The sequence below is a fragment of the Podarcis bocagei genome (assembly GCF_964188305.1).
Source record: "Podarcis bocagei genome assembly, chromosome: 10".
Classification (NCBI taxonomy): Eukaryota; Metazoa; Chordata; class Lepidosauria; order Squamata; family Lacertidae; genus Podarcis; species Podarcis bocagei.
Genome location: NC_138135.1, coordinates 26,825,108 through 26,838,671, shown reverse-complemented (window position 1 = coordinate 26,838,671; position 13,564 = coordinate 26,825,108). Strand labels below are relative to the sequence as shown.

The 13,564-nt window shown below is 46.8% G+C and overlaps 1 protein-coding gene and 1 long non-coding RNA gene across 5 annotated transcripts in view; one reads left to right on the top strand and one right to left on the bottom strand.

Moving 5' to 3' along the window:
- Positions 1-13,564, bottom strand: part of LOC308596946 — a 60,915-nt gene that overhangs the window by 28,142 nt on the left and 19,209 nt on the right. The window lies entirely within an intron of this gene.
- The window catches only part of IGF1 (insulin like growth factor 1), a 76,601-nt gene that overhangs the window by 53,498 nt on the left and 9,539 nt on the right, over positions 1-13,564 (top strand). For 3 of the 4 annotated variants that reach the window (XM_081212293.1, XM_081212294.1, XM_081212296.1), the window contains exons 3-4: positions 4,274-4,455; positions 6,737-6,792. In XM_081212293.1, coding sequence (XP_081068419.1) covers positions 4,274-4,455; positions 6,737-6,792 — 238 coding nt within the window. Of the gene's footprint in view, positions 1-4,273; positions 4,456-6,736; positions 7,984-13,564 lie in introns of those variants that run through there. The other variant, XM_081212295.1, reaches the window with a different exon arrangement.

Here is a 13,564-nt window from a genome sequence, read left to right as displayed (position 1 = left end):
CTGAAGTGCTTCATCAAGAGTTTGCATCTTCGTTGGTGACATGACAAGTAGGGCATTTTTGTTCAAAGCAAGAATATAAAGTAGACAAGCAGAGCTTGCAACAAAACGTTGCCGGGCAAAGCGTTCCTCTTTCCAGGATACAGTGGACCTCGGGTTACAGACGCTTCAGGTTACAGACTCCGCTAACCCAGAAATAGTACCTCGGGTTAAGAACTTTGCTTCAGGATGAGAACAGAAATCGCGCGACGGTGGTGCAGCGGCAGCAGGCGGCCCCCATTAGCTAAAATGGAACCTCAGGTTAAGAACAGTTTCAGGTTAAGAACAGACCTCTGGAACGAATTAAGTTCTTAACCCGAGGTACCACTGCACTACAATCTATGTCCCAGGAAAGAAGGAACTATGCTGCCTGCTGGGCTGAATCCTGAACTCTTCCGCCCCCAGCCAGTTACTTTGGAAGGCACCTGACAACACCATTTTTTATTTTATACTGTGGCTGCAAGGGAAGATCCTAGCTGATCCAAGTGGGACTGGATCAGCTGAGCGGCGGCAACTTCCAGTTCTGCTTGGTTGAACTCTATTCCAGAGTTCGCAACTGGAAACCCCAGAGTGTAGCTGATCCCAGCTGGCCCTACTATTAGATAGAGTGAATCGCCCACCTCAGGTGGTGGATGCTGAAGGGCAGGAAGCAACAGGAACAGAGCTATGGGAGCCACAGGGCCCTAGCTTACACCTGCAAAACTAGCCTGTTGCCCTCAGCTGCAGTGGAGAACTCTGCCTCTTGCTAGAATGTGGGAGTATCCTGTCCGTTACCTTAACCAGCAACATATCTTGGGCCGGCCCTGTCTCAGAAGAGATGGTTTAGAAGGAACCACGGTCAGAACTGTCACACAAAAAGACATTAATTATTTCAGGCACTCTGACAATTCTCTTAAATTCGACTAGTATGCTCCAGCAAACCATTTGAGCATAATGGCTATATTGTTTCAAAGGCAGCTGAATCACACTTACTAATAATTGCCTATGGGTACTCTGTGGGGTTTGCTTCTGAGTAAAACTACGAAGCACGTGTCTGCAAAGATTCTGAACATCTTGGTTTACTAATGTTCCATCAGAGATGCAATGCAGGAGTTTCCATTTCTGCTGTTAATGCCTTGAATTTGATCTATAAATCTGAACAGCAGGAAACATAGTCTGCAGAAGGAAATGGCTAGGAGGTACAAAAGTCAATACAGCATTGTCAGGGAACTGACATCGGAGCTAGAGGCGGAGGGAAGGCTCTCAAATGATGCTGGAGAAGGGCCCAGCAGGGAGAGAGGCAGCTCAACAGATGGGGAAGTAAATCAGCGCAACACCAGGGATAAAGGGGGGCAGATGGGGGAATCGGCGAGAGGGCTCCAGGACTCTTCACCGGACACCAGCGGGGAGAGCACGGGTCCTCCGCTACCCACGCCCACCCTGCGCAGAGGAGTAGGAGGAGACTTTGCGTCAAACAACTTTTATGTTGGAAAAGGTTTAAGAAACGCCCACTGACGGATTCTGCTAGCGACTGAGGCAGCCGCGAAGTGAAGGGCTGTCCAGACAGAAAGGTTTAACCAGGCAACATAGCCAGGAGAGGCGGCAACTTACGCACGAGCAACCCATACTCATTACAAGCATGTTGCAAACTTTCTCAAAACACTGGCTAGTCAGCATGCTGTATGACACACGAAGGCAATGGCCAAGCAGTCATTTGTTGCACCAACAGTTAGCATGGATGCTGGAAAAGCAATGTCCCAGGACCTCTGTAATTCTGCTCTTTGTACTAGCACATGTACTGGTTGTGGGGAATGAACAACTATCGGGCTTCTTCTGCCCACTCAGCTGTAAATGCAAATTCTTTGATGAATACTGATTCTCCATTTTAAGTAGTGCAATCGAGGCTGGATTACTCATTATCCTAAGTACCGTATTTTTCCGGGTATAACAACAACCACAACAAAAAAATGGGGGGGGGGATTGCCCAGAGCTATAGAGCTTTTGGGGGGCACCACGCCAATTGCTCCACAGCATACTACCACCAATTGCTCGTTCCACCTCTTCTATCCGTGTATAAGATGACCCGCAATTTTTGCCTATTATTTCTAAGGAAATAATGTCGCCTTATACACGGAAACATACGGTATACTGCAGAACAGGGATCCAGCAGTGTTAGCTGTTTGGTGGCTGTATCTATCCTGCTCCCTGCAAATGACCTGTTTTCCTCTGCCACTATGTTAGTTATGTTCTTTAGAAATACAGCTAATTAAATGGAATGATCAATTCAAGGTAATGCGTTTTCTGTGGCTTCTGAAGGCAAATTATCGGAATTATTTATTCATTTATTTTTGCAAGCTGGCACTGGAGAGTGGTGGTATGGCAATGGCTAGCTCTAAGTAGAGAGCCCTGCTGGCTATTACAAGTCCCATGGGCTTTTTATTAGTAATTACTTGGACAAAAAAGAGTGCAAAATGTCACTAACAGCACAATTCTCTGCATGTTTACTTGGAAGTGGTTCGCATTGTGTTCAATGGGGCATTCTCCCAAGTAAGTGTGCATAGGTTTGCAGCCAAAGTCTTTTCAAGATGTGATTTGAGCAAGGTTTTTTAAAAAGCACACTGCTCCTATCTATGACAACTTAATCTAGGGCACAGGCTAATGATGTAATATACTGAGATGTGCTCTTTGTGTTGTAATTTATCACCAAAGCCTGAAGAACACCTGCATGACACGGGTATCAGATTAGTTTGCATGGTACTCCTGATCCTTCAGACCATTTGCTCATGGGGCTTCCAGAGCACACTGACCACCAGTCAGTTAGAAAAGCATAGGGTGGTCAGTTACTGGTTGCCAAAAAAGAGGACAATGATTTGCATAAATTGTGGATGTGCCCCTGCACTCCCTTTTTTAAGATTCCACAGCCTTGCCATATACACTGGCAGGGGCTGCATGTATGGGGAACGGGGAGGCAGATTGTCACACAAGCCTGGAGCTCATGCAGCGATTGGGCCAAAACTGGTCATGGTGCCATCGCATAATGGCAGTGCGGTCACCCCAGAACGCTCCAGGTAAATAGAATATTCAGGAGGGGAAACCTAATGAACCTAGGTATCAATAGAATTAATTTTACATTGCTTTTAGTGGAGTTACTTTGTAGTTGTTTTTCTTTCATTAACCATGTTCCAAGGTTCTTTCTTTCTTTCTTTCTTTCTTTCTTTCTTTCTTTCTTTTGCACTGCTTGCTTTATTATTACAATTATTTTATTATGATTATAACACAGTGGAAAAAATGATTCCTGAATGAGTGAAACTCAAGCATTCGTGTGTATAAAATCTATATGCGTTAAGGCGGCCACTGACACAACACCAAAAATTACGAACCGTGGTATCAAAAAAGAAGGCTAAAGAGCCAGAAATTTGCATAAAAACAAACATGCTAATTTATATGCATAGATGCGAATTTAGAAATAATGACTACAACTTAAATAGAAATACAACATCTCTCACCATAGTGGTGAACAAGACTGTGCCCAGGTGAGCTGTATGCCCTTTTTAGTCTGCTGTCCAGGTCTTAACTTTTGACCGACAACTTCAAGACCACTGCTGCTCCCTTTAAGGTTTTTTAGCTTTAAACCGCACCTGGACAACCCTTCAAACAGAGAACTGTAAAGTAGGACACATAACTATTCCAACATATGGCCCTGTTTGCAGACATGCCTTGAACAGCCATGTGCCTACTGAACTCCAGCAAAGTTTTGGAGTTCAGCCAATATTTTTTAGCTACTGAATCCAGTAAAAAATATTATAGCAGTTGCTCTTGTGGGCCCACTCAGCTAATAATACTCTAATGTTAGTGTGTTGAGGCTTTGGCCATCTCAGACCCTCCCAGTGCCCTATTTTCCAGGGATGTCCCTGATTTAGCGAAGCCGTCCTGGTTTGTGATTTGATCCTGGAATGTCCCACTTTTCCTTAGGATTGTCCCTATTTTCATCAGAGAAATGTTGGAGGGTATGGAGTTATCCAACCCCCGAGCCGTCTGAAGGCAATCCTGTATAGGGAAGTTTTTTTAAGTGTTTAATGTTTTATGATGTTTTTATATATGTTGGAAGCTGCCCAGAATGGCAGGGGCAACCCAGTAAGATGTGTGGGGTATAAATAGTAAAATTATCATTATGGAATGGGATGTCCCTATTATCATTGGAGAAATGTTGGAGGGTATGCCATCTTCTCTAACAATGGCTGGTCTTTGTTATACTTAGGTAAACCTGCAGGGTATGGGGGCAATAGGCGTCCACCTCCCACCCGAGGAATAGTGGATGAATGTTGCTTCCAGAGCTGTGACCTGAGACAGCTGGAGATGTACTGCGCTCCTGTCAAACCACCTAAATCGGCAAGGTCTGTACGTGCTCAGCGCCACACTGATATGCCTAAAGCACAAAAGGTAGGCAGAATATGATCAACTGTAACCTCCCAATATGTTGCATTTGAGAATTTCCAGCACTGATGCAGAAGGATGTTCATGCACCATTAGTTCTTCATGCATTCATGCTCCTGGAAAATCCATTTATAATATTATTGAAGATTGTTGGGCATTGTTTTAGGGATTATTTTCACAGCAGCAGCACGGCCATAGTTTTTTGTTAACTTTTGTTTGTTCATTTTTTTATTTTAAAAAAGATGGTCAAGTGCAAAGGGGGATAGGCCTCTTTCACCTTTTTATTGTTATATAGATGAAATTTCACTTAATGCAGCTTGTCTGCCTCAAGGCTCAGAAGGCCTCAGCATGAGCAGGCCATGTGAAATAACTCAGAGATACGTGTGAGTATAACTTGTCAGGGGCCTAAACAATGCTTGGCCCAGAATGAGTCAGAACACTTTAAGGCTGGGGACATACAAAATCATTAGCAGCAGGTCCTGCTAGCTTGTTGGGGCCGTGACACTTGCTTTCTGGATACTATTGCAGAACACATATGGAATTTAAACAGTGTCATGAGAATACCAGTTAGGCCCTGTCGTAAAGGTAAAGGGACCCCTGACCATTAGGTCCAGTCGTGACCAACTCTGGGGTTGCAGCGCTCATCTCGCTTTATTGGCCGAGGGAACCGGCATACAGCTTCTGGGTCATGTGGCCAGCATGACTAAGCTGCTTCTGGCAAACCAGAGCAGCACATGGAAACGCCGTTTACCTTCCCGCCAGAGCAGTACCTATTTATCTACTTGCACTTTGATGTGCTTTCGAACTGCTAGGTTGGCAGGAGCAGGGACCGAGCAACGGGAGCTCCCCCCGTCATGGGGATTCGAACCGCCAACCTTCTGATCAGCAAGCCCTAGGCTCTGTGGTTTAGACCACAGCGCCACCCGCGTCCCTTTACAGACCTGTGTATATTCATAGAGTGCACCAGAGCATACCCAGCAGTTCCTTGTAGCTATGTATGACAATGGAAGATCAATAGTGGTGGACAAGCTGCCTTTCAGAGAAGATTATTATTATTAATTATCATCAACAGCAACAACACTCCTGTGGAACTCACTGCCAATTGAGATTAGATGGTTTGTGTCCCCCACCCCGCTTAATGTCAGGTGCTTGTCAAAGACTTTCCTATTTCAGCAGGCATTTTAAGGTGGATTTCTGATCATTTGTTTTCATTTAAGAAAATTTGTATAAAGCGTAACTGTAAATAAAACTTCCAAGCAGTTCACAAAGAATATAAGACATGCCATAGAACTGTCAGTAATTATCAGTGTTAAAAATGAGCATATAAAAAGTGAAATGAATAAAATCAACAGGTAAATGTATACGTTCTAAGCTAAGATTATAGTTGAAAACACACAACAGCTTTACATGTCTGACTAGGCTTGCCTATGCAGAAAAGTTTTAGATGAGCACTGGGGAAAAAATACAGAGAAAACACCTGCCCAGTGTCAATTCTTAATTTTAATTACTCTTACTGATTTTTGAAAACATTTTTTAAAATGTTTTAAAAACATTTATAAAACACCCCTCTTATAAATTCTTTCTTTTTTAAAAACTACAATCCAATGCACAATTATCCAAGTGAAATCTGTGGGTCTTACGTAAAAAAGTAATATTAAACAAAAGTTTAATGGTGGTTTTTTAATATTCTACCCTTTGCCAAGACTTAGGAACAAGGTGGCCTAGAATTCCAAATCAGTCAGATAAATGCATTGGCTTATTTAAACCATCTTTCCCAGGCTGATCAGGAGCCAGATGTGGACCATAAACCAGTTTGCCTCCTGCAAGAACAGACCACAGCCTGTCAAGAAAACTTAGAGTGATCAAACTGAGACAAATCATCCTATGGGAATGGGACCAAGCTCTCAGAGTGATTTTGTTCCATTGATATCATTGGCTGCATGGAAAAGTCTCATTAAGGCTGGGAGGATATTCAAACACAAACCAGATGCCTCCATTGATTTTAAATGATCTCAGCTGTTCAAGTTAGTCACAAAAGTTTGTCACTCAGACAAAAGTAGCATTTGTACACTGCACTGTCATTGCAGCCACTCCAGTGATAATCAAAGCACTGGTGCAAAGAAAAGGAATGTTATTTCTAGAGGTTAACACACCATCATCTCTCATGTTCAGAGAGGTTTCTAAATATAATATAGTTTGTGAGGGTGAATAACATTTTTTTAAAAATAAATAAATTGTAAAGTGTGCTGAAAGGTCTCTATAAGTAAATATTTTCTTTCATTTTCAGGAAGTGCATTTGAAGAACACGAGTAGAGGAAACACAGGAAACAGGAACTACAGAATGTAAGAAAATATCATCCATAAAAGTGAAGAATGAATGTGCCATCTGCAGGATACTTTGCTGTAAATAAATTGTCAAACATTGGACAAAACACTAAAGTTCAATAAGCTTGGTGAAATTTCCACTAATGGGCATTCTCCCAATGAACAATGCAAGTAAACATTCCAATAGAAATCAACTCAGTGCTAAAATGTTTCTGAGACTGGCAGATCGCTGTTCTAATTGTTCACCTGCTATAAATGTCATACACACACACACACATACATATATAGACACATACACAGAGAGACACAATGAATCCTGTGCCCCTCAAAAGCCACCAGATGTACAGGCCTTTGATGGATCCAATTGCACTAAAATAACTTATGAACCCTGCTGTTGGAGTCATTCACCAGCTTTGTCTAAGTGGGTTATGTTTTTTTGTTTTGTCTTTAATATTTGCACTTCCATACAAGCAACAGACTCTGTCTTGCAGTGTCTGATACCATTGTTTGTTTGCCCCTTTTATATTTGCACAGTTTAGCATTCCCAGTAGCAGCGACAGTAACACTTCAATTACACCAGTAGCATTCTGACAACATGTGAGTTGTATGCATTCACCCCAGTTAGGGATCCTTACATGGTTCAATAAGCACACAGAGTTCCTGTGTAGAATGGAAGACCATTTACTTTGATGAATAAAATGGCTACACACATTACACTCTCAGTCACTGAAGTGAATGGGACTGACTGCATACACTTGAGCTCCACATGTGCATGAGAAACCCTTGTTTGCAACAAATTGCTGGATCAGGGTAACAGATTTTAAGACAAAGGCTCACCACCACAACACATGAAGATACAAATAGATACAACATGGACAATTGGGGTGTTGTTTTTTGTTGTTTAGAATCAGTTAAGAGCACACAAAAGGCTATCTTAAATCCTTGGTGATTTTTTCAGGTGATGAGTTATTTTGCCACACTATAAATAAAACGTCTTTTCCTCCATATAGTGCAGTATGTAAAAAATTTAGCATATCAATAACACACATATAATCAACATTATGTAAAACTGTTTCATAGTACAATGGTGCTATTTTGTAGCTTGTTTTATGGAAGGGTCTGGCAAAAACAGTAAGAGGTAAAAGCAAAATAACAGTGGAGTTGCGTGAGAACTAAGCCCAAGGTGAAAGGGAAGGAATTTGTAGGAAACACATGTGTGATGGGATGATGAGCTGCTTGTGCGTAAAATCGTAGTCCCTCAGAGTTTGTGCAACTCCACAAACCTCTGTCTGTGACAGAGCTCCTCAGACATGTCTGCTCTAGTCGCTTGCAGATTCCGACAGTGGCTGTTTTCGGAAGCGCCTCCAGCAGAAAAGCTCCTTAACGGAAACACGCCTTCAGGACTCGCGGCCTGACAGCTTCCGGCGAGGAAATGGTCTCCCTATGGGAGCTTCAGACACTTCCCCACTGTTCTCGCTGGACGTGTCCCTGAGCCCTCCCTCTTGCTCGCTTTCCCTCAGAGATCCACCCCTCTCCCTGCTAGTTCCTGCTTTAGCTGCTGAGTCTCTCTCAGCCTCCGTGAGACCCTCCTCCAGAGACCCGCCTCTCCCCCTGCTGGTCCCTGCTTCAGCTGTTGAGTCCCTCACAGCCTCCGTGAGCCCTTTCCCCACCTGTTCCTCCGATGGCAGTTCCCTGACATCCACCTCCCCTCCAGGGCCCCCTTCACCCCCTCCTGTTCCCTCTCCTCTGGGCGGTGATGAGGTAAAACCCCGAAAAGAATCCTCTTCATCTTCAGACGTCTCGAACATTTCCCTCCATCGGTCGCCGTTCCGGCTCGCCGAATCCTCCTCCTCCTCGGAATCTGTAAACCCCTCCAACTCCTCTTCTTCGTCGGTGGTGGCAAAGTATTCCCTCCGGAACCTCTCCACAGGCTGAGGTTTACATGGGAACCTCTGATGAAAAGTTTCTATTAAAACCTCGTCATTGACATCCTCTGCCATGACCCAGGTGTTTTCCGACTCCGGTTCCCCTTCCCACATTACCAAATACTCTACTTGATCTCCCTTCCACCTGGAATCGAGGATCTCCGCTACATGGTAGCTGTGTCCCCTTTCCTCCATTGCTGGTCCCCGAGTGACCCTCCCTTCTCTGTCCCCTTTATACGGTGACAGCAACGACCGGTGGAAAACTGGGTGCAGCTTCATGTGGTTCGGTAACCGGAGTCTGAAAGCCACTGGGTTGACCTGTTGCGTGACTTCAAAGGGACCCAATCTTTTGGGTCTTAACTTCTTACAACCCCCTTTGAATGGTAACCCTTGGGTTGACAGCCACACCTGGTCCCCCACCCTAATGGTTTCACCTTCTCTTCTGTTTTTGTCTGCCTGCCTCTTATATTCCTCCTTGGCCCTGTCTAAGTTAAGTTGGAGCTGGCGATGGATCGCTTCCATTTCTTCTACGAACTGTTCGGCAGCTGGAACGCTCCAGTTCTCCCCTTCCCCCCCTGGGAAAGCCCGGGGATGGCACCCGTAATTAGCCAAAAAGGGGCTCATCCCCGTGGACACGTTCTCCGCATTGTTGTAGGCAAATTCCGCCAACGCCAGCTTCTCCACCCAATCATTCTCTCTGTTATTGACATAACACCTCAAATATTGCTGGAGGATGCCATTGGCTCTTTCCGCCTGCCCGTTGGTTTCAGGATGCCGGGCAGTCGAAAAATTGACCTCTACATGCAGTAAGCTCATGAGCTTCCTCCAGAACCTGGAAGTAAATTGTTTCCCTCGGTCTGAAACCACCCTCAAGGGGGCGCCATGCAACCTAAACACATTTTCTACAAACAATTTAGCGGTTTCTTCTGCCGTGACAGCATGTGAACAGGCTATAAAGTGGGCCATTTTGGTTAACAGGTCTACCACAACCATGATGGCTGTTTTCCCTCTGGACTTTGGCAGATCAGTCATAAAATCTATTGCCACTGCTTCCCATGGTCTTTCAGGTGTGGGTAGCGGTTCTAATAACCCTGCAGGTGCCCGCCTCTCCCCCTTGGCTCGCTGGCATTGGTCACACCCTCTCACATACTCCCGCACATCTTCCCTGACTTTGGGCCACCAAAATTCCCTGGTAACCAGCCACATGGTTTTGTGCTGCCCAAAATGCCCTGCTGTGGGGCTATCGTGCAGCTGCTTGAGTACCTTCTCCCTCAAATCACCTTCAGGTATATATAACGCTCCCTTGTAATACAACGCCCCGTTTCTCTCCTCAAAACCCCCGGGTTTATCTCCCTCCCTCCTGAGACCCCTGAGTTTGTCCTGGGTGTATTCATCATTCTCCGTTCCCTCTACCAGTTCCCTTTGCCCCACCAATGCCGCCCCACACACCCAGCGGTCCTCTGGAATGACATGTCTTTCTTCGGGTGCTCCCTCCCCCTCCAAATATTCAGGTTTGCGTGAGAGAGCGTCCGCCCTAACGTTCTCTGGGCCTGGCACGTAACAAATCTCAAAGTTAAATTTGGAGAACTCCTGGGCCCATCTCAACTGCCGTTGGTTGAGCACTCGTGCCGTTCTCCAATACTCTAGGTTCTTGTGGTCAGTGCACACTTGCACCTTATGTTGTGCGCCAATCAGCAGGTGCCTCCATCTCCGGAAAGCCTCATGAATAGCAAGAAGTTCTCGGTCGTACACCGTGTAGTTCCTCTCGGATTTGTTCAGCTTTCGCGAAAAAAAAGCACACGGTCTCCACTCTGACTCCTCCTTCCCTGGCTGCAGAAGAAGCACCGCCCCTATGGCTCTGTCTGATGCGTCTGTTTCGACTCTCATCTTTTTTTGTAAATCCACATGCAGAAGTTGTTCTTCAGAAGCGAAGGCCCTTTTCAGTTCCTCAAAAGCTCGCTCCGCCTCCTCAGTCCAAACAAATTTCTTCATACTGCTGAGACAGTCCGTAATGGGCGCCGTCAGGTGGGCAAAGTTTCGGATGAACTTACGATAAAAGTTCCCAAACCCTAGGAACCTCTGCACATCCTTCTTGGTTTTGGGTGTTTTCCATTCCAGCACTGCCTGGACCTTGCCGGGATCCATGGCCAATCCCTTGTCTGACAGGCGGTACCCCAGGAATTCCACCTCCTTGGTATGAAACTGACACTTCTCCAGTTTCACCCACAGCCGGTTGGCTTGCAGCCTGCTCAACACTTCTCTGACGTCTCTCACATGCTGCTCTTCATTCTCAGAATACACCAACACGTCATCTAGGAAGGCCACAGAATTCTTGTAAAGCAAAGGCCCCAGTACGTGGTTCATAAACGATTGAAAGCACGCCGAGCCTGCTTGTAAGCCAAATGGCATCACGAGATATTCAAACGCCCCCAAAGGGGTGAACATGGTGGTTTTCCATTCATCCCCTTTCCTTATACGTATCAGGTTGTACGCCCCAGCTTTGTAAAAATCGTTCCCTTCCGCACCCTGGTCAAAATGTCGCCAATCCTGGGCATAGGGAAAGCCAAGGGTTCTGACACTGCGTTTAACCCCCTAAAGTCACACACAAGTCTCGGCTTGTCCGTGTTTTTTTTATCCACAAAAAACACTGGGCTACCTCCCACTGCTCTGGACTCTCTGATGAAGCCTCTCTTCAGGTTCTTGTCAATGAATTCTCTTAGCTCCTGCATTTCTCTGTCTGACATGGCATACACCTTGCCTACAGGAAGCTGTGCCCCAGGGAGTAAATTGATTTGACAGTCAAAGGGTCTATGCGGGGGTAGTTGGTCAGCTTCCTTCTCACTGAACACGTCGCTGAGATCTGCGTATTGTGGTGGTACCTTCACTTTCTCCATTACTTCCGTCCCTGCTAGGGTGGCTTGGGCCCCTGCTGAACCCTTTCCCCCTTTGCAGTGTTCTAAGCAATGTGCTGAACCAAAGGAAACCACTCTCTGATGCCAGCCCACCAGCGGATCATGTAACGCTAGCCAGCTCATCCCCAAAATAATAGGAGCTCCTCCCAAGGTGGCCACATTAAACGCTATCAGTTCTGTGTGCCTTGCCACCTTCATTATCATTGGGACGGTCTGCAAGCTGACCTCTCCTCCCAACAACTCCCTGCCATCGATCGTGGTCACCTGCAGGGGGTTGCTTAAAGGGATAGTCTGTATCTGGTGTTCAGCTGCAAACTCTTTGCTCATGAAATTGCAGGAGCTGCCTGAGTCCAACAGCGCCTTTATCTTTAGGGGGTGTCCATTTTGCAGCTCTAGCGACACTTCTATCACTAGGGCAGGTTTAGGAGGTTCTGGCGTGGGCACTTTCACTGCTCTTTGGCCTGGCTGCTGTGCCCCGACGTTGGCAACCAGGCGTTGGCTTTTACCTGCTCCGGTTTTTCCTCCTCTCTTCCCTCAACAGCTCCCACCATCCCTTGCCATTCCTTCCTCTGGGGGCAGACTCTGGCAAAGTGACCTGGCTGTTGGCAGAGATAGCATTTCCGGGCGCCTTTTCCCTCCTTCTTTCCCCCCTCACTGGGCTTTGAAACTGCGCGCGCGCGCGCTGTTCCGATTTCCATCGGCTCTGCCGGCGGGAAAGTTGTCTCTGGAATGTCTGGAATGCGGAACTCCTTCCAATGTTCCCCCTTCCCTTCCCGCCTCTCCAAAGCCCTCGCCTCCTGGCGCGCTCCTATGGTCAGCGCAGATTTGGTCAGCTGATCCATAGAATCCGCTCTAGGACCCCGGGAAAGTTCGTCTTTCACAGCCGAAGCAAGGCCTTCTTCAAATAGCATTTGAATGGGTGCCGCCGATAAGTCCCACCCCAATCTGTGAACCAGCATGGTGAACTCAGTCCAGTACTCACGGACAGATCGGCTTCCCTGCTTGCAAGCCATTAGCTGTCTGCGCACCACTCCCTGCTCAATATCGCTGGAAAACATGAGATCCATTGCACGAAAGAACTTCATGGTGTCCTTTAGGACGTCATTATGCGTTGCCATCAGGGGTCTAACCCAGTCCCTCGCCCCCCTTTCAAGATGCCCAATCACAAAAGCCACTCGCGATTCCTCGTCAGGGAATTCATCAAACTGCACATTGAGGGCATATTGCATCTCTGTTCTAAAGGCATGGTAGTCCTTGGGGTCCCCCCCAAACTTCTGCACCAATCCTGGTACCTTTCTGGTGAACTGGGTGGCTCCCCCCTTCTTGTCTGCATCCTGAGCCCTTCTCTCCTCAAGCCTCGCCGTCTGCAGCGCCAGTTGGATTTCCAACGCTCGGTACCTTTCTTCCAAGCTTGGACCCGCTCCAACTCCTGCTTCTCCAGTTCCGGCTGGGTTGCTCATGATGCCTTCTCCTGCACATGCAGCTTACAAAGACTGTCGGAATGCTGTGATGGGATGATGAGCTGCTTGTGCGTAAAATCGTAGTCCCTCAGAGTTTGTGCAACTCCACAAACCTCTGTCTGTGACAGAGCTCCTCAGACATGTCTGCTCTAGTCGCTTGCAGATTCCGACAGTGGCTGTTTTCGGAAGCGCCTCCAGCATAAAAGCTCCTTAACGGAAACACGCCTTCGGGACTCGCGGCGTGACAGCTTCCGGCGAGGAAATGGTCTCCCTATGGGAGCTTCAGACACTTCCCCACTGTTCTCGCTGGACGTGTCCCTGAGCCCTCCCTCTTGCTCGCTTTCCCTCAGAGATCCACCCCTCTCCCTGCTAGTTCCTGCTTTAGCTGCTGAGTCTCTCTCAGCCTCCGTGAGACCCTCCTCCAGAGACCCGCCTCTCCCCCTGCTGGTCCCTGCTTCAGCTGTTGAGTCCCTCACAGCCTCCGTGAGCCCTT